The sequence below is a fragment of the Salvelinus fontinalis genome, chromosome 20, assembly GCF_029448725.1.
Source record: "Salvelinus fontinalis isolate EN_2023a chromosome 20, ASM2944872v1, whole genome shotgun sequence".
In the NCBI taxonomy this organism is placed as follows: domain Eukaryota; kingdom Metazoa; phylum Chordata; class Actinopteri; order Salmoniformes; family Salmonidae; genus Salvelinus; species Salvelinus fontinalis.
In genome coordinates, this window is record NC_074684.1 from 33,864,578 (window position 1) to 33,889,007 (window position 24,430).

General features: G+C 44.2%; 1 protein-coding gene across 1 annotated transcript; it reads right to left on the reverse strand.

Annotated features, from left to right (window-relative positions):
- Positions 1-1,663: 1,663 nt before the first annotated feature.
- On the reverse strand, positions 1,664-19,431 carry LOC129817760 (poly(A) polymerase type 3-like). Its single transcript, XM_055873302.1, has 20 exons — positions 19,228-19,431; positions 17,978-18,148; positions 15,803-15,869; positions 15,475-15,556; positions 15,031-15,140; positions 14,400-14,453; positions 14,161-14,272; positions 13,726-13,815; positions 11,093-11,231; positions 10,685-10,757; positions 9,502-9,622; positions 9,034-9,118; positions 6,798-6,851; positions 6,489-6,608; positions 6,309-6,418; positions 6,032-6,153; positions 5,572-5,826; positions 4,324-4,530; positions 4,052-4,123; positions 1,664-3,865 (listed from the first exon to the last, which is right to left on the reverse strand). Exons 1-20 carry the CDS (start codon positions 19,233-19,235, stop codon positions 3,770-3,772), a joined length of 2,148 nt encoding a protein of 715 aa, XP_055729277.1. The 5' UTR covers positions 19,236-19,431; the 3' UTR covers positions 1,664-3,769.
- Positions 19,432-24,430: the final 4,999 nt, after the last annotated feature.

Sequence of the window (24,430 nt, forward strand, 5' to 3'; positions counted from 1 at the left end):
CAGCCAGCAGAGACAGTCATACAAACTACCAAGTTCAGTATTTCTTATGTACCTCTGCCTCTTCTTCTAAGGGATTGCTGACTGAACGCTGTGTGCCACATATACAGCTAGCTGTAAATACATAGGATCTATAGAGTCTAAGTTAGGCCCTATGTAAAGCAGAGACATGAACACCTTACCATATTGAAGCAATAAATTAAAGTGATAAAGATGATCTGGGAGTGAATAAGGTGGTGTGTGTGTGTACCATAATGATATTCAAAAAAAGACAGACCACCTGCTGAGCCAGGAGGAAGACTGTTCCTAAGCAACGAGAAAAACTCTTGTAAGATCCGTATAACGTCTTGGGAAATTCGGACCGGATCGGGTTGCAGACAGGAATAACAACAGACTACAGACACCTTTAACTAGGCCGAGTTATGAGCCTGCTCTCTGGGTAGCCAGTATTTCAGTCTTTTACATTTCCTTTGTGATATTTCAGAAACTATTGTCTGACTTGTGATTCTACTCTCTGGGTAGGAGTCTCTTCGTCTACTAGGAGTTGAAACTTTTTCTTTTTCAGAATTTACTTTCCTTCCTTCTCAGATTTTTTGGATTTCTTCTGTGATGTCACTGAAATATTTTAACCACATTTTAAATAGTAATGAAAATGTCATAGCTACCTGCAATTATTAAAAAATGTGATGAAACATCTGATCTAAGCACTGCCAAAGTAATTTGAACCATCTACAGCACCAGTACCATGAGTCTCCTACAGCACCATGAGGCCCCTACAGCACCATGAGGCCCCTACAGCACCATGAGGACTCCTACAGCACCATGAGGCCCCTACAGCACCATGAGGACTCCTACAGCACCATGAGGCCCCTACAGCACCATGAGGCTCCTACAGCACCAGGAGGCCCCTACAGTACCATGAGGCCCCTACAGCACCATGAGGCCCCTACAGCACCATGAGGACTCCTACAGCACCATGAGGCCCCTACAGCACCATGAGGCCCCTACAGCACCATGAGGCCCCTACAGCACCATGAGGATGCTACAGCACCATGAGGACCCCCACAGCACCAGGAGACTCCTACAGCACCATGAGGCCCCTACAGCACCATGAGGCCCCTACAGCACCATGAGGCCCCTACAGCACCATGAGGACTCCTACAGCACCATGAGGACTCCTACAGCACCATGAGGACTCCTACAGCACCATGAGGACTCCTACAGCACCATGAGGACTCCTACAGCACCAGGAGGCCCCTACAGCACCATGAGGCTCCTACAGCACCATGAGGCTCCTACAGCACCATGAGGCTCCTACAGCACCATGAGGCTCCTACAGCACCATGAGGCTCCTACAGCACCATGAGGCCCCTACAGCACCATGAGACCCCTACAGCACCATGAGTCCCCTACAGCACCATGAGACTCCTACAGCACCATGAGGCCCCTACAGCACCATGAGGCCCCTACAGCACCATGAGGTTCCTACAGCACCATGAGGCTCCTACAGCACACTGAGGATCCAACAGCACAAATGAAAGAAAAACGATGACTCTTGGTGTTGGGAAACCGCAGCGGTGGGTAAGAGTTCGCTGTGGTGTAAGAGCTCACTATTTTTGTTCATGGTGGGGGGGTACTTTGAACAAGAACACAAGACCAACGCATCTTTGCAACAACGTAGAGCTTTATTTTTGAGGGGAAAAAAGTACAATACCTCATCCTTACAAATACACCTAAGAAAAAACTTTGAACTGAAAAAGAGCTTTGTAAGAACGAGAAATAATGTTTCGTCATTGAAGAAAAGTATCTTTTCATGTAGATTAACGCACCATAGGTTGACAGTGGTCTAAATTCAGATTCATCGCTAACATACGAGTCCCACACAATTAGCACAAAAAAAATCGAGACAAAAGCTACATTTTGTTAATACATCAACAAAATATTGAGAAAGTGAAAATTCCGTACATTGTTTTAAAACTTTTCAAAAAAAAACAGTGAATCAAAAATAACTGTTGCGTCGTCCTCTAACAATACTATCAACTTTTCAACCCGTCGACTATTCTTGCAAATTCCAATTACGTTATGACCTAGTAAATCAGAAATTAATAGCCAACAAAGAACATTGGTGCTCTTAACCTTCTGTGTGATGGTTGAGTAATTATATTTCTATTCAAATCGCAACCACTTTATGCAACATTCAAATAATCCATCAATGCGAAAGCTCAAGTCTTATATGTGCCACGCAAAAGAAAAAGCATTGTTTTTCATACTTTTAATGTTTTTGGTACATGACACTAACAGTTACTGTACAATGCATGTAAACATAGAATCAGAATGAATAGAATGGTCAGAGGTAGTACGCCCGTTCTATTCATTCTAATTCTATGCATATATAACTAAATGGTCTACTCAGACACCAGACCACTTCTCCACTCAATATGCCATCCATAGCACTCCTCTGATATAATCGGAACCTTCCTGTAGAACTCAACTCTTAACCTGTATCGCTATTGACTATCCTACCCTGTCCAAATATTGTACTATAAATTGTGACTTCCTGTTATTATACTTATGATTTAAAAAAAAAAAAAAAATTGTTCCTATCTACTGAGCCATCTACTTCATGTTCCTATTCTTATCTTGTATTAGTTATTATTGTTGTTGCATTGTCCAGGAGGAACCAGTTAGCATTTTGTCAGACGATGTTTTCCATGTGTATCCTGTACATACGACTAATAAAACAGGAAAATATCCTGAAGAGACTAAGCTATTCTGTTCCCACAGAAGTGGTGAGCTTTTTTTGGTCAAAGTTATTGTGTATGTTCTCAAACCTGAGCTAGTTCCTTTAGCAAGCGTTAGCTGCATGTGTCTGACTGTCCATGTCTTTTAGATGCATTCCAAACATCTCCATACAACCCCAAAGGCCACCTCACATCCCAACAGTTGACTGACCGACAGTGATCAGCTTGGGCTTCCCAAATGGGACCCTATTCCCTTTATAGTGTACTACCTTTGACGCAACCTGTCATCTGTTATACACTACAGTTTATATCACAACGGTAACAGGAAGACATCTAACACCACTGACCCAATCTTCATTATCCGTTCTGCTCTTCTTTATTACTCAAAGTACGTTTTGACATCATACCAAGGTGCTTCACTCTCACACACACACACACAGTAAACCACTGGGACAAAGAAATCCCAATATCATTAGTCAGAACTTGTTCCGTCATCGTCTGTTCTCTGGACAACACAAAGAGGAGCGAAGAAGAGAGAGAACCAATGAGCATCCACGTACACGCACAGAACACACGTCTGCATGCACAGGAAAGATGACCTCTCTGTCACGTTGTTTATTCCTGGTAACCAGCAGCTCTGGAAGGAGGAGGATGAAGATGCCGACATGGTGATCTAGGGTCCGTTTTGTGTTTTACTAAGACTCAGGGGAAGGTGTGCTGATCCTAGATCTGTGTCTATGGGACAACTTCTACCCTTTAACCAGTAAGGTATAGGTTGGAAGCCACCTAGGAGAATTCAGCAGAAGAGCAACATCGCCCTCTTGTGGAGGCAGCTACGTCCTACATGTCAACTGACAATGTCCCTGGTTGAAAAGAGTGACGTCTGTCTAGTCGCCTGTGTTGTCTGTCTGTCTTTATCTGCAGCACTGTGGGCATTCCGCAGAGGACTGAGAATGCCTTAGGACATCCACAGTAGAGTTCAGGGTATGGGGGCCGGGGAGGCGAGTAGATGCATCTGTCTGTCCTCTCTCCTACCTGCTGAGGCGAAGCTTTATAGAGTTCTTGACCACTGGAATTGGGTTGGCTGGCAGGAGGGGCACATCAGACAGGTCCGCACTGACCATTCGCTGAGGGAAGAGTAAGATCATTAAGTTGTAGTTTGGCTGCAAAACTAACAACAAACAGACCAAAGAGGAAATATAGACCACATAGAAAATGATCTGTACACTTCTCAGACAGGAATTATGAAAGTGAGAGGCAGAGAGAGAGAGAAGATAGACAGAGGCAGACAGAAAAATAGAGAGCATTTATACCTTAATATCTGCCTCCATCTTGCCTTCCCCTTCAGAAGCAGGCATCTCCTCAGACATCCTGTCCTCATTGACCTGGGAACAGCAAGACCCACAGAACAGTTGATCACAACTATCTAACCATGTTCACCTGACTCTTCTAAATCTAGCACTAATTAACAATATATCTTTCTTATAATATCATCAAGATGTAGTCAAACATATTCTGAAAAGACTACAACAATGAATATATTTATACATGATGCTATGACACTATGGATAAGCTTGCTACGTACCTGTGTCTCCACAGTAGTGCACTCCTCTCCAGCAGCTGCACCATCCTCTGTTGTCCTAGTCTCTGGTACTGGGGAGGGGTCCTCCTCCTCCAGCATCTCCTGGCGAGAGTTGTGGGGGGCCGCTGGGGGGCCCATGGTGGGCGGAGTAGAGGGGGTCAGGCTTGTGGGGACTGGGTCTCCTGAAGGCTTCTTCTCAATGGCTGAATCCTACAAAGGAAGAGAAGTTTATCAGTCTATTTAGTAGATCAATAAATGGACTCGGTGTTGGAGGGTAACGCGTTACGTATTCCGATGACTTTATATGAGTAACGGAGTTCAGTAACGGTTTACTTTTTAAATTGGGTAACTTTATTAGTTACTTGCGTGGTTACTTCACAATCATATCTCATTTCCTCATTTAGTTCTCATGCGAGCGTAGAAAAACTGTTCGGGGAAACGCCATGACAGCTGCTGTCCAATAGAAATGTATAGAGGGTGCACCTCTGATCTTTGCCATTGATCGCTTCTCTGATCGCAAAGCCCACAGAGGGCTATCCCGTCTAGTGGGAAGTGTGTCCTCTATACATCTCTATGGGTCCGTGTAGGTGCGGTCTATAACCAGAACTTGAATTAACATTTTTTTTGGTGGGGGGGGGGGTCTGTACATATGTTAGTCTTGCAGTGTACATGGCTAATTCAGCAGCACAGGAAAGCAGTGCCATCAAGGAGGGGGAACTAGTGCTCAAACCGAAGTTAGTATTTTTTTTATTTAACCTTTACCAGGCAAGTCAGTTACGAACAAATTCTTATTTACAATGACGGCCTACCGGGGAACAGTGGGTTAACTGTCTTGTTCAGGGCAGAATGACATATTTTTACCTTGTCAGCTCAGGGATTTGATCTAGCAACCTTTCGGTTACTGGCCCAACGCTCTAACCACTAGGCTACCTGCCGCATAGTAAGTAGACTATCTTTGGTAGCTCGTCCTTGCTCCTCCCGACAGTCAAACAAACAGATTTCTTTAATGAAAGTAACGCAAGATAATATATAGTGTTACTTTCGTTTTTTCTCCTTTTTTTATTCCAACACTGCCCACTATTATGCCAGAAATAAGAGACAACTCTGTAGACAGAAGAGAGGCGTCCCAAAATGACAGTAAACAGTTGGAACATAACATATAGGGAATATACATTTTACAGTATTATCTGTAAACTCCTGGCTACACAATGAAAATTGAATTTCTTTAGTGGGACAATAAAGATTGAATACCTCAGCATCTGATTTGAACCTCTTCCTGTCTTCCTGCGTAGGGGAGCCAGGTCTCTTCACAGCCGGGGCCTCAGGCTGGCTGGCTGCAGCCGCGATGGGACTTGGAGGGGGACCTAGTGGGCCACACTTCACTGGGGTTGACGTGGGCACAGTGGCTGGTACGGCCGTGGGGGACGGCACCGACATACTGTTGTCGCTGTCCAACGATAGGTCCAGACTACTGTCATTCATCTGACGAAGCCCCTCTGTCGAGTGCTGGAGGACAGAACAAAATGACACTGGTTACAACTCAATACCGCAAGCAGTCAGCTAAGAGACTGTGTGAAAAGCAGAATATAAAAACACACTATAAAAAGGAGTGTTACACCTCTATTGATGCTGCAGATGCACATCCAAACGTTAACAAGGAGCAGAAGAAATAATGAAATGACATGTAGCTACAGGAGGAAGGCTGTGGTACCTTCCTGCGTTTGGGCATGACCAGGCTGGGCAGTAGCTGGTGAAGTTGTCTCCTCTTCACATGCATGGCCTGGATCTTCATGTCCGCCTCAAACATCTTGCTGTTCATCGCCTGCCGGTACACTGCAGGAAGCATTTAGAAAATATTATATTTGTAATATAACATTAGCATGCTAGTTTGTGTCAAATAATAGAACTCGATACAAATGCAGAAAACATGACAAATATCTTTTTCAAATTCTACATCCTGAGTTGAATTGAGTAAGGTGATTTTATACCCGTGTCAGTAAAGGACTGGATGTCAATGGTCAGGTCAACGTTGAGGTTCTCTGATGCCTCCATCTTCTTAAAGATAACCCCTATCACCCACATGGTGCTGACCTCCTCTCTGGGAAAAGACAAGACAGGTGAGAAATAGTCCACTAAGAGCTTACTACAACCTTGCATAATATACTCACTTGTCCCTGCTTTCCTTGGGTCCGGGGAAGGACTGGGGGTTGACATGGGCCAGCGTTATGAACTCATTCTTCTCCAGGTTTCCTACTAAGATCCTGATCTTAGACTCAACCAGACCCACCCTGCCAGGACAGAGTAAAACAGCACTTTTCCTAATGTATTCCCTAACAGTAGGCCAATAAAGGCTTTAAAGAGTAACATTGAAATTGATTCAAATGTAATACACCATGTCTCCACCCTCATTCAGTCAGTCATTTAATTTCATCCAAAGGTTTTTCCCAGCCCCCCCCCCCCCTACCGCCAGTACTCACCACTCCAGGTGCTGCTTCTCGGTGGGGGCGCTCGCTAGCAACACAATATAATGCCTTGGAACATAAGAGACAGAACATTACCATTACACCCTAAAGACAGCAGCCAGGCAACGAACCCAGGCTAGGAGAGCCCCAGGCTAGGAGAACCCCAGGCTAGGAGAACCCAGGCACAGAGAGGCCCGTACCAGATCACCCAGTCCTCGCCACCACCCTACAGCAGGTCATAGAAATGTGTTTTATAAAAACACACTTCTGTCAAACTAAAACAGCTAAAAACTACAAATAATTACCAACGTCGGTGTTTAAAACGCAAAAAACTACATTGTCCTAAACTGAACACAAACATGTCACAGGAACAGCTACAAACGCTCCATAGCAAATCCAACTAGCCAGAGAAAACCAATCGCACTACCAAGATAATTAATTCACCAAAGCCTCTTCACGTCAACTGAGAATGAACTTAATTTATTGTAAAATATATCTTCCACAATATTCAAGTATAGTGAAAGTCACTATGATTACACTAACTGTACAAAAGTATTCACTTACATTTCTTGTCTGCCTACATGTACAATCTCCATACAGTTGTCACAGTAGCACCAAGCATAGTTATTTCCTACTGTATGCTTTGCCTTGCACCTGTTGAAAACCACACTACCTCACTGTTAGTCCAATCACAGGACCTTGTTCTGATCATTCCCCATGAGGTTAGAATATTATAAAATAGGATTACATTGCCAAGCAGATGAATGGAAAGGATAGATATTTCATTTTCAGGCCACGTTGAAAATAAAAGGTCTGAGCCCAGGACAAATGATTGATTTATTCAAACAACGACAGTACAGAGAATCCGGTGCAGTAATCAGCAGGGTGCCAGCCAGACCAGCAGGATGGTCTGATTATGAAATATGTTCATCAAGCCTGATGTGGAAAAAGTCTAACCTGGATAACAATCAAAGCATAAGAACATACGTCTCCTCTAACTCTGCAGTCCAATCCACAGGCTGGATTTATTTAAATCAAATCCATTTTTTCAGGCTCTCCAGTGCTGTCAAATGACTGTCCAGAATGTGCTGGTGCATTTTCTCCTTTCCTCTGTCAGCAACCCAGAGGGTGAGAAGAGGTGCTTAAGCCAGGGTGTGTTTTAAGGCAATAATACATCAACATGTTCTGATACTTCTCTGTCAAAGAAAGGGTTGCTGGATCAAACTGATTTCCCAAATGACTCGAGGGGATTTGATTTCCAATAGAGCCTCAGGAATAGAAGATTTTGGTAAATGAAAGGAGATTGGAACACAAGTTAATCTAGAACAGGGGACTGGGCAGCAACAAAATAAAAATCTGCATTCTCTAAATAGGTCTACATGTTGATTGGAGCTGCAAAAGGAGGAATGTCTCCTCTTCCAAGGACAAGGCCTCTTCAGTAACATAATTGTTGCCACTGTCCAAGGCTAGAATCATGCTCATGCATATCACTGATAAACAAAATTAACTTTTCACCTTTACTTTTTCCCCACTTCAGATTTCAACATTCAAGTACATTTCTCAAGATTGAGCAGAACTGATAAGTGAAAAGGGATGTGGTACCCACATGTATAGAACGAAACAAAGATCCAATTACTTAAATATTGTATTCTTCACATGGCTTCCTGCTAATGTTGTGCTACAATTTACGGATTTGTCACGATCAAAACTTGATAAGAAAATTTTTCAAAACATATCTACAAAATGAAGACTAACAAGAAATACATAGTGCAAATGTTTAACTAAAGCATTTTATTTGGGAAGTAGATGTACAGTATAATAAGAAAACCTTACAGCTGAAGTACCTACCTTTAGTAAGATATTAAAATATACAAACAACAAATAGAGTTGTGCTTACATTAGAGAAGCATGGTCTATAGGTAATAGCAGTGATTATACTGGGCTTCAGGCTCTGCATAACATTAACATTGTATTTGTTTTTACGATCATCGTTTGGAGAATCAGAGAGGGTGCTTAGGGCAGAAGAAACCATATTTTGAGTCTTGTCTAAGCCTGAAGTGTTTATTTAATAACACAAATAAATCAAACTGAATGAGTGGATTACATATACAGAGAGGAACAAGAGAACGTCACATTTACTGAAAAAGGTGCGAGTGAGTTGGTTGGTGTATTTTGAAAATCAAAATCTTTATTGAAATAGTTGGTTTGTCTCACCATGCGTGTCCCACGGGATAAGCTGCTTAATACATACTTGTATTTCTGAAAGAAGTTTGGTGCTTCAAATAGTTTGGACCACTCTGCTTTACTCTGCAAAATTTCATCTGTGATGGACAGACCTGTAACAGGAAGGAAAATGTGTTTACCAAAACGAGAACCAAAAGGAAAAACTACAGCTGAGACAACGTATCTACAAGGCTACAACGTATCTACAAGGCTACAATGAAGACAGACGTTAGGAACCGCTTGAGAAAAGTCACCCGACGAGGCTGAATTTACTTGACATAGGCATAAACAATTTACATTTGATGTAACTTCCCTTTTTGACATCAATGGATCATTTATGTGAATGTTGGAGTATGTTTCTTGCTCAAGTCTCTTAAAATTAGGACTCTGGCCTGAAGGGTATTGTACTAAGAGCATCTGGATTCAGAGAGACTGCACCTAAGAGTGGATGCAAAAGTTTGTGTATAAAGTTAGAATTTCAGACGGCTTTACGCACCCTGTTTGAACTCGTCCACCATGACGGCACGTGTAGAGGCAGAGACGTTGTAGGTGGAGTTCTGCTGGGGGTAGGCTGGTGTGATGATGGGCATCAGGTGATACCGGTCACTGGGGGTCACCTGGAACAGCAGTTAGGACACTCAGAGCCAATCAAAACCCTCCACTACATGCATAAGGGGGTCACATGGTACGATATTTACACACATTCTCAGAGTTCCATCTTGATAATAGTGTTATGAAGCATCTAATGCAGGTGAATCAAATGTGTTTGTATTGGAACAGATGAAAGAAGTGGGACTGACTGATGTTACAGGGGAAAACCCCTGGCCATAGACTTTAAATGGTTAACACCATGGGATATGTCCTGGAGGAACAGGGTTTATTAATCACCTGTTTTTATTGTATTTTCCTTAACTTGGCAGCTCTGCAGGTAAAATGCTTGAGATAGTTAAGTTCATGACAGTCCTTGACGTATCAGTGTTGCTCAGGACCGGACTAGTATCAACATTACCCCGGGGTCCCAGACTGGCAGGTTCAACATTACCCCCGGGGTCCCAGACTGGCAGGTTCAACATTACCCACGGGGTCCCAGACTGGCAGGTTCAACATTATCCACGGGGTCCCAGACTGGCAGGTTCAACATTACCCCCGGGGTCCCAGGCTGGCAGGTTCAACATTACCCCCGGGGTCCCAGACTGGCAGGTTCAACATTACCCCCGGGGTCCCAGACTGGCAGGTTCAACATTACCCCCGGGGTCCCAGATTGGCAGGTCCAACATTACCCCCGGGATCCCAGACTGGCAGGTTCAACATTACCCCCGGGGTCCCAGACTGGCAGGTTCAACATTACCCCCGGGGTCCCAGACTGGCAGGTTCAACATTACCCGGGGGTCCCAGACTGACAGGTTCAACATTACCCGGGGGTCCCAGACTGACAGGTTCAACATTACCCGGGGGTCCCAGACTGACAGGTTCAACATTACCCCGGGGTCCCAGACTGGCAGGTTCAACATTACCCCCGGGTCCCAGACTGGCAGGTTCAACATTACCCCGGGGCCCCAGACTGGCAGGTTCAACATTACCCGGGGGTCCCAGACTGACAGGTTCAACATTACCCGGGGGTCCCAGACTGGCAGGTTCAACAATACCCGGGGGTCCCAGACTGGCAGGTTCAACATTACCCTGGGGTCCCAGACTGGCAGGTTCAGGTTGCAGTCCTCTGGCTGCTTCAGGAGAACAGGGTTGGGCCATTCCCTGCATAACACAACTCAAGTTTAGTGTGATGATACAGACCAGGTAATACCAGTAGGTCAGGCAACCCCACTATACAAGTCAGTCACCCGTTTAAACACACACCATCTTGTTTCACTATGTTCCTACGGAAAACAGCAGTAGTAGAGCTGCCACAAGCACCAAGGAGGGAGAAAATGTGAGGACAACGTAGAAAGGGTGTTCTAATGGAAACACGGTTCAGAAACACTTCAGACTAAAGAGAAACAAAGAAATCTCCTTCAAGAAAAAGACAGAACTATTAAACGACCATGAGAATCAGGGCACAGAGTACATCCCAATGGAGAGCGACTGCTTACCATTTGGAGAAGACGAGGAAGAACTTGTGTACAAGGGTGGAGGCCACAGCGTTGGGGTAGAGCTGGCAGGTCCTGGCTACCAGCATGGCCCAGGATACACCACCCAGGAAGCCCAGGATGTTACTGTAGATGTTATGACCTGGGGGAGGACATGTATAGCACTGTAGATGTTATGACCTGGGGGAGGACGTGTCCAGCACTGTAATGTTATGACCTGGGGGAGGACGTGTCCAGCACTGTAGATGTTATGACCTGGGGGAGGACGTGTCCAGCACTGTAGATGTTATGACCTGGGGGAAGACGTGTCCAGCACTGTAGATGTTATGACCTGGGGGAAGACGTGTCCAGCACTGTAATGTTATGACCTGGGGGAGGACGTGTCCAGCACTGTAATGTTATGACCTGGGGGAGGACGTGTCCAGCACTGTAGATGTTATGACCTGGGGGAGGACGTGTCCAGCACTGTAGATGTTATGACCTGGGGGAGGACGTGTCCAGCACTGTAGATGTTATGACCTGGGGGAGGACGTGTCCAGCACTGTAGATGTTATGACCTGGGGGAGGACGTGTCCAGCACTGTAATGTTATGACCTGGGGGAGGACGTGTCCATCACTGTAATGTTATGACCTGGGGGGAGGACGTGTCCAGCACTGTAATGTTATGACCTGGGGGAGGACGTGTCCATCACTGTAATGTTATGACCTGGGGGGAGGACGTGTCCAGCACTGTAATGTTATGACCTGGGGGGAGGACGTGTCCAGCACTGTAATGTTATGACCTGGGGGAGGACATGTATAGCACTGTAATGTTATGACCTGGGGGAGGACGTGTCCAGCACTGTAATGTTATGACCTGGGGGGAGGACGTGTCCATCACTATAGATGTTATGACCTGGGGGAGGACGTGTATAGCACTGTAATGTTATGACCTGGGGGAGGACATGTCCATCACTATAGATGTTATGACCTGGGGGAGGACGTGTCCAGCACTGTAATGTTATGACCTGGGGGAGGACGTGTCCATCACTGTAGATGTTATGACCTGGGGGAGGACGTGTCCATCACTGTAATGTTATGACCTGGGGGAGGACATGTATAGCACTGTAATGTTATGACCTGGGGGAGGACGTGTCCATCACTGTAATGTTATGACCTGGGGGAGGACGTGTCCAGCACTGTAATGTTATGACCTGGGGGAGGACGTGTCCAGCACTGTAATGTTATGACCTGGGGGAGGACATGTATAGCACTGTAATGTTATGACCTGGGGGAGGACGTGTCCATCACTGTAGATGTTATGACCTGGGGGAGGACATGTCCATCACTGTAGATGTTATGACCTGGGGGAGGACGTGTCCAGCACTGTAATGTTATGACCTGGGGGAGGACGTGTCCAGCACTGTAATGTTATAACCTGGGGGAGGACGTGTCCAGCACTGTAATGTTATAACCTGGGGGAGGACGTGTCCAGCACTGTAATGTTATGACCTGGGGGAGGACGTGTCCAGCACTGTAATGTTATGACCTGGGGGAGGACGTGTCCAGCACTGTAATGTTATGACCTGGGGGAGGACGTGTCCAGCACTGTAATGTTATGACCTGGGGGAGGACGTGTCCAGCACTGTAATGTTATGACCTGGGGGAGGACGTGTCCAGCACTGTAATGTTATGACCTGGGGGAGGACGTGTCCAGCACTGTAATGTTATGACCTGGGGGAGGACGTGTCCAGCACTGTAATGTTATGACCTGGGGGAGGACGTGTCCAGCACTGTAATGTTATGACCTGGGGGAGGACGTGTCCAGCACTGTAATGTTATGACCTGGGGGAGGACATGTCCATCACTGTAGATGGCGTAGATTTAGTTATGTAGTTGTTGCCCTACGTGCCAGTCGGCAGGATAGAGGCGAGTGAGTCGTAGATACATTTTCTGGTAAAGTATACCAGTAGATTCACACGTGATGGTAATTGAGCCATTTGGTACAGGTGAGACAAACAGACCTAATAAGGGCATTATGTCAATGACCACAAGGCACCAGTGTTCCTAGTTCCTTTATGGTTCTGCCTTGCCTCCCAATAAACTTGGAAATGCTTATTCCATATAGTTTACATTTATCTAGTTTATAATGCTCACCAAAGGGTTGGGGATGTAACTGAATTGGATTTAGTTATGCACCTGGCCTATCATACAAGCCAGTGAGTGACTCCGCGGCAGTTGTTCCCACAAGACAAAACATGATTGGACAGTTGGTTGCCAGGCAGCGTATGCAAGCCAAACAAATTCACCATGGCCAAGAGGGGCGTGGTCTGTCCTGTGTAAAAATGCCATGACTCAGTTTATTTTAGAGGATAATGCTGTTAACGGAATAGGACCTGAAGGCTGTCAGTTTGGGCCCAGCGTGTTGACATGCCATTAGTTGATTGTTTGTGTGAAGAGGACAAGGTGAGAATGAGATAATCCCACCTGCCTGGTGTTACACAACAAGACGTACAAACTGATATAGTACAGGGACCGACTCAAAACACACAAGTACAGACACACGCTTACAGGAGCTGCCGACACAACAGTCGTTTCCACCAAGGCAAATAATTGTACTCCTATGCTTGACACTACACCACACAGATCCAACTCACGTTTAGCCCACAGCTTGATGGTCCTCAGTGTCAGTCTGAAGTTCTCAATGTTGGGCACAAGATGGAGGATTTCATCTGTAACTCTACAACCTGAAATGAAAAAACTTCCAAGTCATTATCACTCACAATAGAGACAGACAGGGGGACAACAAGGACAATGCAGATGACTTGATATCTACAACACAACACTCCTCCTGCTCCTTTCAACTAAGTGTAGGTAGGGTCAGAGGTGAGCCAACAACCAATTGTTAGACCTTGTGTTTTTAACATGGATACGATATCAACATCAGTGAAAAAACCATGCAGCAGATGATTTTATCCAAAGCGACATACATTTTACCATGTGACCCCAGTGATAACCCACAACACCGGCACCCTTTTACCAACTGAACCACATCAGGACCAGAGCTCAGGAGATATAAAGAGCTGTGTTACCATTAAGACTCCTTATGCAGCGGATGTCAAGGTTCTTCAGCAACCCGTCATCTCGGAGGTCCAGATTCTCTGGGATGGTTTGCAACGCTAACCGGGCAAACAGGATATCAATCTAGAAATACACAAAACTCATTTTTTAAAAAGCTGCAAATCTCAACTCATATTGGATGAACTGAACCAACTTCACATTTAGGCCTATAAATTAAATCATAAACAATAAATACTTTCAAATGTCATACCTCAATGCTGTCGAAAGACAGCTTTATCACGGGGACAAATGCCTCCTCAACAGCCTGGGGAAAAAAGAAGAGTTGATGAACAGTTTGCCCCTTGTTGCACACATCTTCCCCTCCTAGTCTACCAACACCACAATCACAATTACATTGCCTTAATTCCTTGCGTCCTCTTCTCGCCTCCTTCTCAAAACCCATTGGATAAGAAGGTCAGAGGGGCGGGGTCTCTTACCTTCTCATCAAATGGTATTTGTCACATGCGCCGAATACAACCGATGTAGACCATACCGTGAAATGCTTACTTACAAGCCCTTAACCAACAATGCAGTTCAAGAAATAGAGTTAAGAAAATATTTACTAAAATAAAAAATAAAGAGTAACAATAAATCAACGAGGCTATATACAGGTGGTACCGGTACCGAGTCAATGTGCGGGGGTACCGGTACCGAGTCAATGTGCGGGGATACCGGTACCGAGTCAATGTGCGGGGATACCGGTACCGAGTCAATGTGCGGTGATACCGGTACCGAGTCAATGTGCGGGGGTAGAGGTTAGTCGAGGTAAAAATGGGGTTTGAGAAGAGGAAAGAAGACGCAAGGAATGAAGGCAATGTAATTGAGATAGTCCAGATACCCACCCTCAAATCTTTGACCTCCTCCTGCTCCTTCAGCTTGTCCAGGAACGAGGAGAAGAAGTCCGTTCTCTCCACATGCCGAGGAGCCACACACAGGGCATCAATGTCAGCACCTACACAGGGACAGGGACAAGACATAACAATTTATTTAAATTAATTGTGATAAGGAGTTTTGTGAACATTTTTACCTGATAGCATATTATATAGTGCTTTTCAAAGAGAATCTCAAAGGAACTTTAAAAACCAAACAGGAGAAAATGTTTTGAAACCAAAAACAATTGTTGCTATTGGACAAGTCCTCCTAAGATTAGAGGACAACATTAAAATGGAAAGGCTGACCGTACAATAGTTCAGCCTACGTACAGTGTGAACTCCTGACCTGTAGGATCCCAAACGTGTTAACCACAACTCAATAACCTGTATCCCTCGTAAAGATGACATAATTACCTTTAGTGTGGACTCCTAACCTGTAGGACCCAAATGTGAAGATCTTCCCTCCAACCGTTTCAATCACTGAGGCAGGCAGATTCTAGGAGGACAAAAAATAAATAAAACAGTACATTCAAATCATTATAACCTGTTGCATCATGGTAGGCAACACTCCCTTGTTGTTGTCATATCATCCATGTCCCAAATGGCACCCTATTCCATTCATAGTGCAAAACCCTGGTCAAAAGTAGTGCACTAAAAAGGGCACATTTGGGACACGGCCATTGATCCCCAGACTCCTGCTGTAGCAGAGAGAAACCGCCAGGAGGAGGAAGTATAAGCATACCTTTGTCTCACTGACGTCACGGATCCATTCCTTCACCAGGGTGTTCAGTTTTCCCAACACATGTATTCTATAGAAAACAAGGCATGATTTAGAGGAAGTCTTTGATATTTTGACATAAAAAAATAATAATTCATAACTAAACAAGTATGGCACTTTATAACCACAAATACAGTCTACCTAGTACTGACCGAAACACCAACCTAAGAACTTTCTTATTTTACATTTATTTAACTAGGCAAGTCAGTTAAGAACAAATTCTAATTTTCAATGACGGCCTAGGAAAAGTGGGTTAACTGCCTTGTTCAGGGGCAGAACGACCTATTTTTACCTTGTCAGCTCAGGGATTCGATCTTGCAACCTTTCGGCTACTAGTCCAACACTCTAAACCACTAGGCTACCTGTCGCCCCATCAGCCAAGAATAATTGGCTGATGTACTGGTAAGATATTGGATCAAGTTATTATTCTCCTCACCTACCAACACCCCCCCCTCCCCCCCTAATAGGCCTCAGTCTACCACCACCACTACTTCTCCTAATAGACGTCATCCTACCACTACTCCTAATAGGCCTTATCCCACCACCACCACCACAACTCCTAATAGGCCTCATCCTACCACTACTTCTCCTAATAGGCCGCATCCTACCACTACTTCTAATAGGCTGCATCCTACCACCACCACTACTCCTAACAGGCCTCATCCTACCACTACTTCTCCTAACAGGCCTCATCCTACCACTACTTCTCCTAATAGGTCTCATCCTACCACCACCACGACTCCTAATAGGCCTCATCCCACCACCACCACGACTCCTAATAGGCGTCATCCCACCACTCCTTCTCCTAATAGGCCGCATCCCACCACAACTCCTAATAGGCCTCATCCCACCACAACTTCTCCTAATAGGCCACATCCTACCACTACTACTCCTAATAGGCTTCATCCTACCACTACTTCTCCTAATAGGCTGCATCCTACCACCACCACTACTCCTAATAGGCTTCATCCTACCACTCCTCCTAATAGGCGTCATCCTACCACTCTTCCTAATAGGCGTCATCCTACCACTCCTCCTAATAGGCGTCATCCTACCACCACCACTACTCCTAATAGGCGTAATCCTACCACAACTTCTCCTAATAGGCGTAATCCTACCACAACTTCTCCTAATAGGCGTAATCCTACCACAACTTCTCCTAATAGGCTGCATCCTACCACTACTACTCCTAATAGGCTGCATCCTACCACTACTACTCCTAATAGGCCTCATCCTACCACCACCACTACTTCTAATAGGCCTCATCCTACCACCACCACTACTCCTAATAGGCCTCATCCTACCACTCCTAATAGGCGTCATCCTACCACTACTTCTCCTAATAGACCACATTCTACCACTACTTCACCTAATAGGCCGCATCCTACCACTACTTCTAATAGGCTGCATCCTACCACCACCACCACTCCTAATAGGCTTCATCCTACCACTCCTTCTCCTAATAGGCTGCATCCTACCACCACCACTACTCCTAATAGGCTTCATCCTACCACCACCACTACCCCTAATAGGCCACATCCTACCACCACCACTACTCCTAATAGGCTTCATCCTACCACTCCTTCTCCTAATAGGCTTCATCCTACCACTCCTTCTCCTAATAGGCCGCATCCTACCACCACCCCTAATAGGCCGCATCCTACCACCACCACTACTCCTAATAGGCTTCATCCTACCACTACTTCTCCTAATAGGCCTCATCCTACCACCAATATGACTCCTAATAGGCGTCATCCTACCACTCCTTCTCCTAATAGGCCTCATCCTACCACCACCACTCCTCCTAATAGGCCGCATCCTACCACCACCACTCCTCCTAATAGGCCGCATCCTACCACCACCACTCCTAATAGGCATCATCCTACCACTACTTCTCCTAATAGGCCTCATCCTACCACCACCACCACTTCTCCTAATAAGACTCATCCTACCACCACCACTACTTCTCCTAATAGGCCGCATCCTACCACTACTTCTCCTAATAGGCCTTATCCTACCACCACCACTCCTTCTCATAATAGGCCTCACCCTACTACAACCACCACTCCTAGTAGGCCTTGACGAAACTTGTGTCCATTCTAACATGACAATTTCGCCTACTAGTGACAACCATCTTACCTGCGCTGTAGTTCCAGCTCCTCTTCAAACACCCCGTATGGTTTCAGGGCCTCAGTCAGCCTGTGTGTGAGGACCAGGTCAGCCTCCTTGGCTTGGGCCAGGCTGATAGGAGAAGTGATCCCATAGTGTTTGGGTGTCTCCCGACCCAACAACACCTGGTTTGTAGACGGACTGAAAACAGGACATATGTGGTTGTGATCGGAATAAGAAGACTTTATAGCCATGCAACAAATGTTACTAGGAATTTCTCTTGGTGTTGTGCAAAGAAAGCTTATGTCTATGCAGATTTACATAGCTACGTTGCTTGCTGTGGTTTAATTGGATGTGGTAGAAGGTATACGTATAAAATGTTGGTCTCTGGGTAAAAACATGTACGTGTATTCTCATGCCTCATACGTTATAGTCAAATGTCTTTCGACTGCGTTTGTGTGTAAAGCACCAACAAGGAAATCATCATCAACTTGGTGACCTATCGTACAGTTTCATGTTGACATTGTAATGGCGAAAGAGAATGTTTTGCATGTCTTATTGTGTCCCACTACAATGCACACACAAAAAAGTAGGAACTCAGACTCCCAAAACGTGATTTGTCCTCCGCAATTATGATGGCATCTGGTATAGGTTCGTGTCAGAGACGGCAAAAAAAAAGCTATGTAACTTAAGTAGTCTACCAGTAAAATATGATCATGTTTAGTTTGAGAAAAGGATTATAAAACTAGTAACGTTACATCTTACAGACAACATGCAATATTGCAAAAGTTCCGTCACGTGCACCGATGACTATTTAACTAAGTGAACTACTTCTGCGGATATTAATTTACACTTCAACAACATGGACACTAGTAAAAACACGTAGTTAGCGGTCAATTGTGATTGGTAACTAGTCATGTACATGTGATCACAAAATAGCAAATTTACTGCTGTTCCGAATTGCGGCGTGCTAGCTAAAAATAACAAACGGTAGTTAGCTACATTTCGTAGTTAGTAACGCTAACTAGCTTGATACCGTTTGCAACTTTTCAAGACCTCTTAAAATGTCTAGACTAGAATGTCAGACCGAAGTAACGTTAGCTTAGCCAATACTCAAAAACAATGTGCTCCATCTTGTTTCAATGCCATTTCCCGCTACACAACCTGCTAGCTCTTCTTTTTTTTTTTAGCAAATATGGACTGGCAACCTCGCATCGGTAGGCCCAATCAATCCCCTTTCCAAACACACTCAGTACATACTGTCCAAGGGAGATACTTACAAGGGCATTGTAACAACCTCCAACAAATCCAATCAGCCCCCCCCCAAATTCCCTTCTCATACTCGTTTTTTATTTTTCATCAATCTTAGCTAGCTAGCCAGCGATGTCATTTCTTTAACCGGCAACCAAGCAGTGAAACTTGCCCCTTTTGTTTCCACTAAACATGGCGTGTGCAGCTGTGCTGTCACCGCAAAAACCGCAACCTTGAGAGGGTGGGTGTGTTGTGTGACCGTCATGACGTAAAGCACAATTTTACTTTATCACATGGGAACTGTAGTCCTTTAAATGACCGCCCCCTTCTTTATTTATTTTAATTACATGTTTTTATATATTCGAATAGGATTGTTTACTTCTACCGCCCGTATTCAATCGAGAGCTATACGATGCTACTAGCCTCATGTCATGAATATGCATAGCCATCTCTAGACTCTAATATAATAGATGTTTTTCTCTCAAAGTTGCCGGGATGTCACGAGTCCTACTTATATCAGTACACTCGTAACAACTTAATAAGCATTACAAAACTTATATTCGATTAAATAAACGTCACGTAGCACATAAGCCATTCATGTTTTTGTTGAACAAATTCGACACGCTCTATTTGACCTCCTCCACTTGATGGGCAAAACAACCAAACACCGCCACCTGCTGGAGGAAGACAGATTTTCCGCCGAGTTGGGCCTCTCTCTTCCTCTTCGGCCAAAATGGCCAAAGATCAATTTTAGCATGAACACGCTCGAATAGCAGAGATATAAAGATGAATCGTCTTTCAAAAAAATCTTTGAAATTGTTTAATGTTTCATTTATATTTTTGTTCAGTATAGTTGATAGTCCGTGCCCTAGACCCTACGCACTTGTGGATGTGACAGGTGCAATCAATATGGTAATAGTTCCTACTTGCCCTCTGATAGGCTGGGTAGAAGTTTAACCCTATTACATAGACCCGTCAAATCATCTCAGATTTCTACAAGTGAATAGGTGTAGGGTCTACGGGTTGATTTGGGATTGGGCCACCATCCTCTCTCTCCATTCTGTCTTCTTCATGACCTGGAAACTGGTTGAGGAGTGTGTGTGTACTTTCTAGCGGATCACTTTTGTCAAGATGTTGACCAATGTTGGTCACTGCCTTTCAAAGTGTGTTGCATTATGTGCAGATGCAAAAGTAAGGTGGCACGGTCGGGAACGGCATCCCAGCGATGTGGTTCGAAGAGAACACTGAAATTTGAGTGGCCGACACTGAGATACGCACGGCCAGAAGTGGACGCATAAATTCTTGCCTAATGACAATCAGAAAATGTCTTTACACTTTTTGGTGTTTTCAAATGTCATTACACTTTTGGGTGTTTTCAAATGTCATTACACTTTTGGGTGTTTTCAAATGTCATTACACTTTTGGGTGTTTTCAAATGTCATTACACTTTTGGGTGTTTTCAAATGTCATTACACTTTTGGGTGTTTTCAAATGTAATTACACTTTTTGGTGTTTTCAAATGTAATTACACTTTTTGGTGTTTTCAAATGTAATTACACTTTTTGGTGTTTTCAAATGTAATTACACTTTTGGGTGTTTTCAAATGTCATTACACTTTTTGGTGTTTTCAAATGTAATTACACTTTTGGGTGTTTCAAATGTCATTACACTTTTTGGTGTTTTCAAATGTCATTACACTTTTGGGTGTTTTCAAATGTCATTACACTTTTTGGTGTTTTCAAATGTCATTACACTTTTTGGTGTTTTCAAATGTCATTACACTTTTTGGTGTTTTCAAATGTCATTACACGTTTTGGTGTTTTCAAATGTCATTACACTTTTGGGTGTTTTCAAATGTCTTGTGTAACAGCTCTCTCTTTCCATTCACCACTGTTAGGAGGCTGTGAGCTCAAAGTTTTGGGACAATTACAGTTTTGTTTTGGCTCTGTACTACTACTCCAGCACTTTGGATCTGAAATCATATAATGACTATGTGATTAAAGTGCAAACTGTCAGATTTAACTTGAGGGTATTTTCATCCATATCAGGTGAACCGTTTAGAAATTTCAGCACTTTTTGTACATAGTCCCCCCATTTTAGGGGACCAAAAGTAGTAAAAAGTTAAGTATTTGGTCCCATATTCATTGCACTCAATGACAACATCAAGCTTGTGACTCTACACATTTGTTGGATGCATTTGCTGTTCGTTTTGGATGTGTTTCAGATTATTTAATGTATTAAATAATGTATTGTGTCATTTCGGAGTCACTTTTATTGTAAATAAGAAAATGCTAACCTCCCCTGTTATTGTAATGAAGAAATGTTAGCATGTTTTGGGGGTATGATATTTGTGCATCTGTAACTTTGTCACAGTGGTGTAAAGTACTTAAGTAGTACTTTAAAGTATTTTTACTTAAGTCGTTTTTGGGGGTATCTGTCACGTCCTGATCTGTTTCACCTGTCCTTGTGCTTGTCTCCACCCCCCTCCAGGGGTCACCCATCTTCCCCATTATCCCCTGGGTACTAATACCTGTCTTCTCTGTTTGTCTGTTGCCAGTTCGTCTTGTTTGTCAAGCCATCCAGCGTTTTGCCTCCGCTCCTGCTTTTCCCCAGTCTTTCTTTTTCTCGCTCTCCTGGTTTTGACCTTTGCCTGTCCTGACTCTGAGCCCGCCTGCCTGACCACTCTGCTTGCCCCTGAGCCTGCCTGCCGTCCTGTGCCTTTGCCCCTACTCTGGATTACCGAGCTCTGCCTGACCTGACCCTGAGCCTGCCTGCCATTCTGTGCCCTTGCCACTACTCTGGATTATCGATCTGCCTGCCTTGACCTGTCGTTTGCCTTCCCCTGTTGCTGTAATAAACATTGTTACTTCGACACAGTCTGCATTTGGGTCTTACCTGAAACCTGATAGGCATCTGTAAATTACTTTACTATTTATAATTTTGACAGCTTTTACTTCACTACATTCCTCAAGAAAATAACATACTTTTAGCTCCATACATTTTCCCTGACACCCAAAAGTATTAGTTACATTTTGAATGCTTAGCAGGACAGGAACATGGTCCAATTCACGCACTTATCAAGAGAACATCCCTGGTCGTCCCTACTGCCTCTGATCTGGTGGACTCCCTAAACACACATACTTCGTTTGTAAATGAATGTCTAAGTGTTTGAGTGTGCCCCTGGCTATCAAGTGCTCCGCATATGTGGGAACTCCTTCAAGACTGATGGAAAAGTATTTCAGGTGAAGTTGGTTGGAAGAGTGTGCAAAGATGTCATCAAGGAAAAGGGTGGCTACTTTGATGAATCTCAAATATATTTTGATTTGTTTAACACTTTTTTGGTTACTACATGATTCCATATGTGTTATTTCATAGTTTTGATGTCTTCACTATTATTTTACAATGTAGAAAATAGTAAAAATAAATAAAAACTCTTGAATGAGTAGGTGTGTCCAAACCTTTGACTGGTACTGTATATAGGAGGTCCCGTACCAGGAAGAGATTAATTCTACTTGGTACAACTTGAACATTGGTACAATAATTGTCTGACTTACAACTACATGTGGACTGCATGACCTTTACAACAACCATGTGATCAAAGGTCATGAACTTTCAACTGCAGTCGACTGGAAATTTCTGCAATTGCTCCTCACCAACTGCCACTCGAAGTCGGAACCAAAGCATTGTGGGAGACGACCTTCCGTTTTTTTTTAAGCAAAAGGCACTACATGCTCATAAATGGTTGACGTCGCCACCTATCATTGGTCATTATCAATGCATGTTTACTGTTTTGGGTCGATGACTATTTAGAGCTTAAATACATCTTCATCCTCACAACCATTGCCTTCGGAAAGTATTCAGATCCCTTGACTTTTTCCACATTTTGTTACGTTACAGCCTTATTCTAAAATTGATTAAATGAAACAATTTCCCCCGCAATCTACACACAGTACCCCATAATGACAAACCAAAAACATTTTTGCAATTGTATTAAAAAAACAAAACAAAAATACGTTATTTGCATAAGTATTCAGACCCTTTGCTATGATACTCGAAATTTAACTCAGGTGCATACTTTCTACATTGATCATCCTTCAGATGTTTCTACAACTTGATTACAATCCACTTGTGGTAAATTCAATTGATTGGACATGATTTGGAAAGGCACACACCTGTCTATATAAGTTCCCACTGTTGACAGTGCATGTCAGAGAAAAAACCAAGCCATGAGGTCGAAGGAATTGTCCATAGAGCTCCGAGAAAGGATTGTGTCGAGGCACAGATCTGGGGAAGGGTATCAAAACAATTCTGCAGCATTGAAGGTCCCCAAGAACACGGTGGCCTCCATAATTCTTAAATGGAAGAAGTTTGGAAACACCAAGACTCTTCCTAGAGCTGACCACCCGGCCAAACTGAGCAATCAGGGGAGAAGGGCCTTGGTCTGGGAGGTGAACGAGAACCCGATGGTCACTCTAACTGAGCTCCAGAGTTCCTCTGTGGAGATGGGAGAATCTTCCAGAAGGACAACCATCTCTACAGCACTCCACCAATCAGGCCTTTATGGTAGAGTGGCCAGACGGAAGCCACTCCTCAGTAAAAGATACATGACAGCCCGATTGGAGTTTGCCAAAAGGCACCTAAAGGACTCTCTGACCATGAGAAACAAGATTCTCTGGTCTGATGAAAACAAGATTGAACTCTTTGGCCTGAATGCCAAACGTCACATCTGTAAGAAACCTGGCACCATCCCTACGGTGAAGAATGGTGGTGGCAGCATCATGCTGTGGGGATGGTTTTCAGTGGAAGGGACTGGGAGACTAGTCAGGATTGAGGGAAAGATGAACGGAGAAAAGTACAGAGAGGTCCTTGATGAAAGCCTGCTCCAGAGCGCTCAGGACCTCACACTTGGGTGAAGGTTCACCTTCCAACACGACAACGACCCTAAGCACACATCCAAGACAACGCAGGAGTGGCTTCGGGACAAGTCTCTGAATGTCATTGAGTGGCCCAGCCAGAGCCCGGACTTGAACCCAATCGAACATCTCTGGAGAGACCTGAAAATAGCTGTGCAGCGACATTCCCCACCCAACCTGAAAGAGCTTGTGAGGATCTGCAGAGAAGGACGGGAGAAACTCCCCAAACACAGGTCTATTGGGTCAATAAGTATTCAACCCCTTTCTTAGGGCAAGATTAAATAAGTTCAGGAGTAAAAATGTGCTTAACAAGTCACAT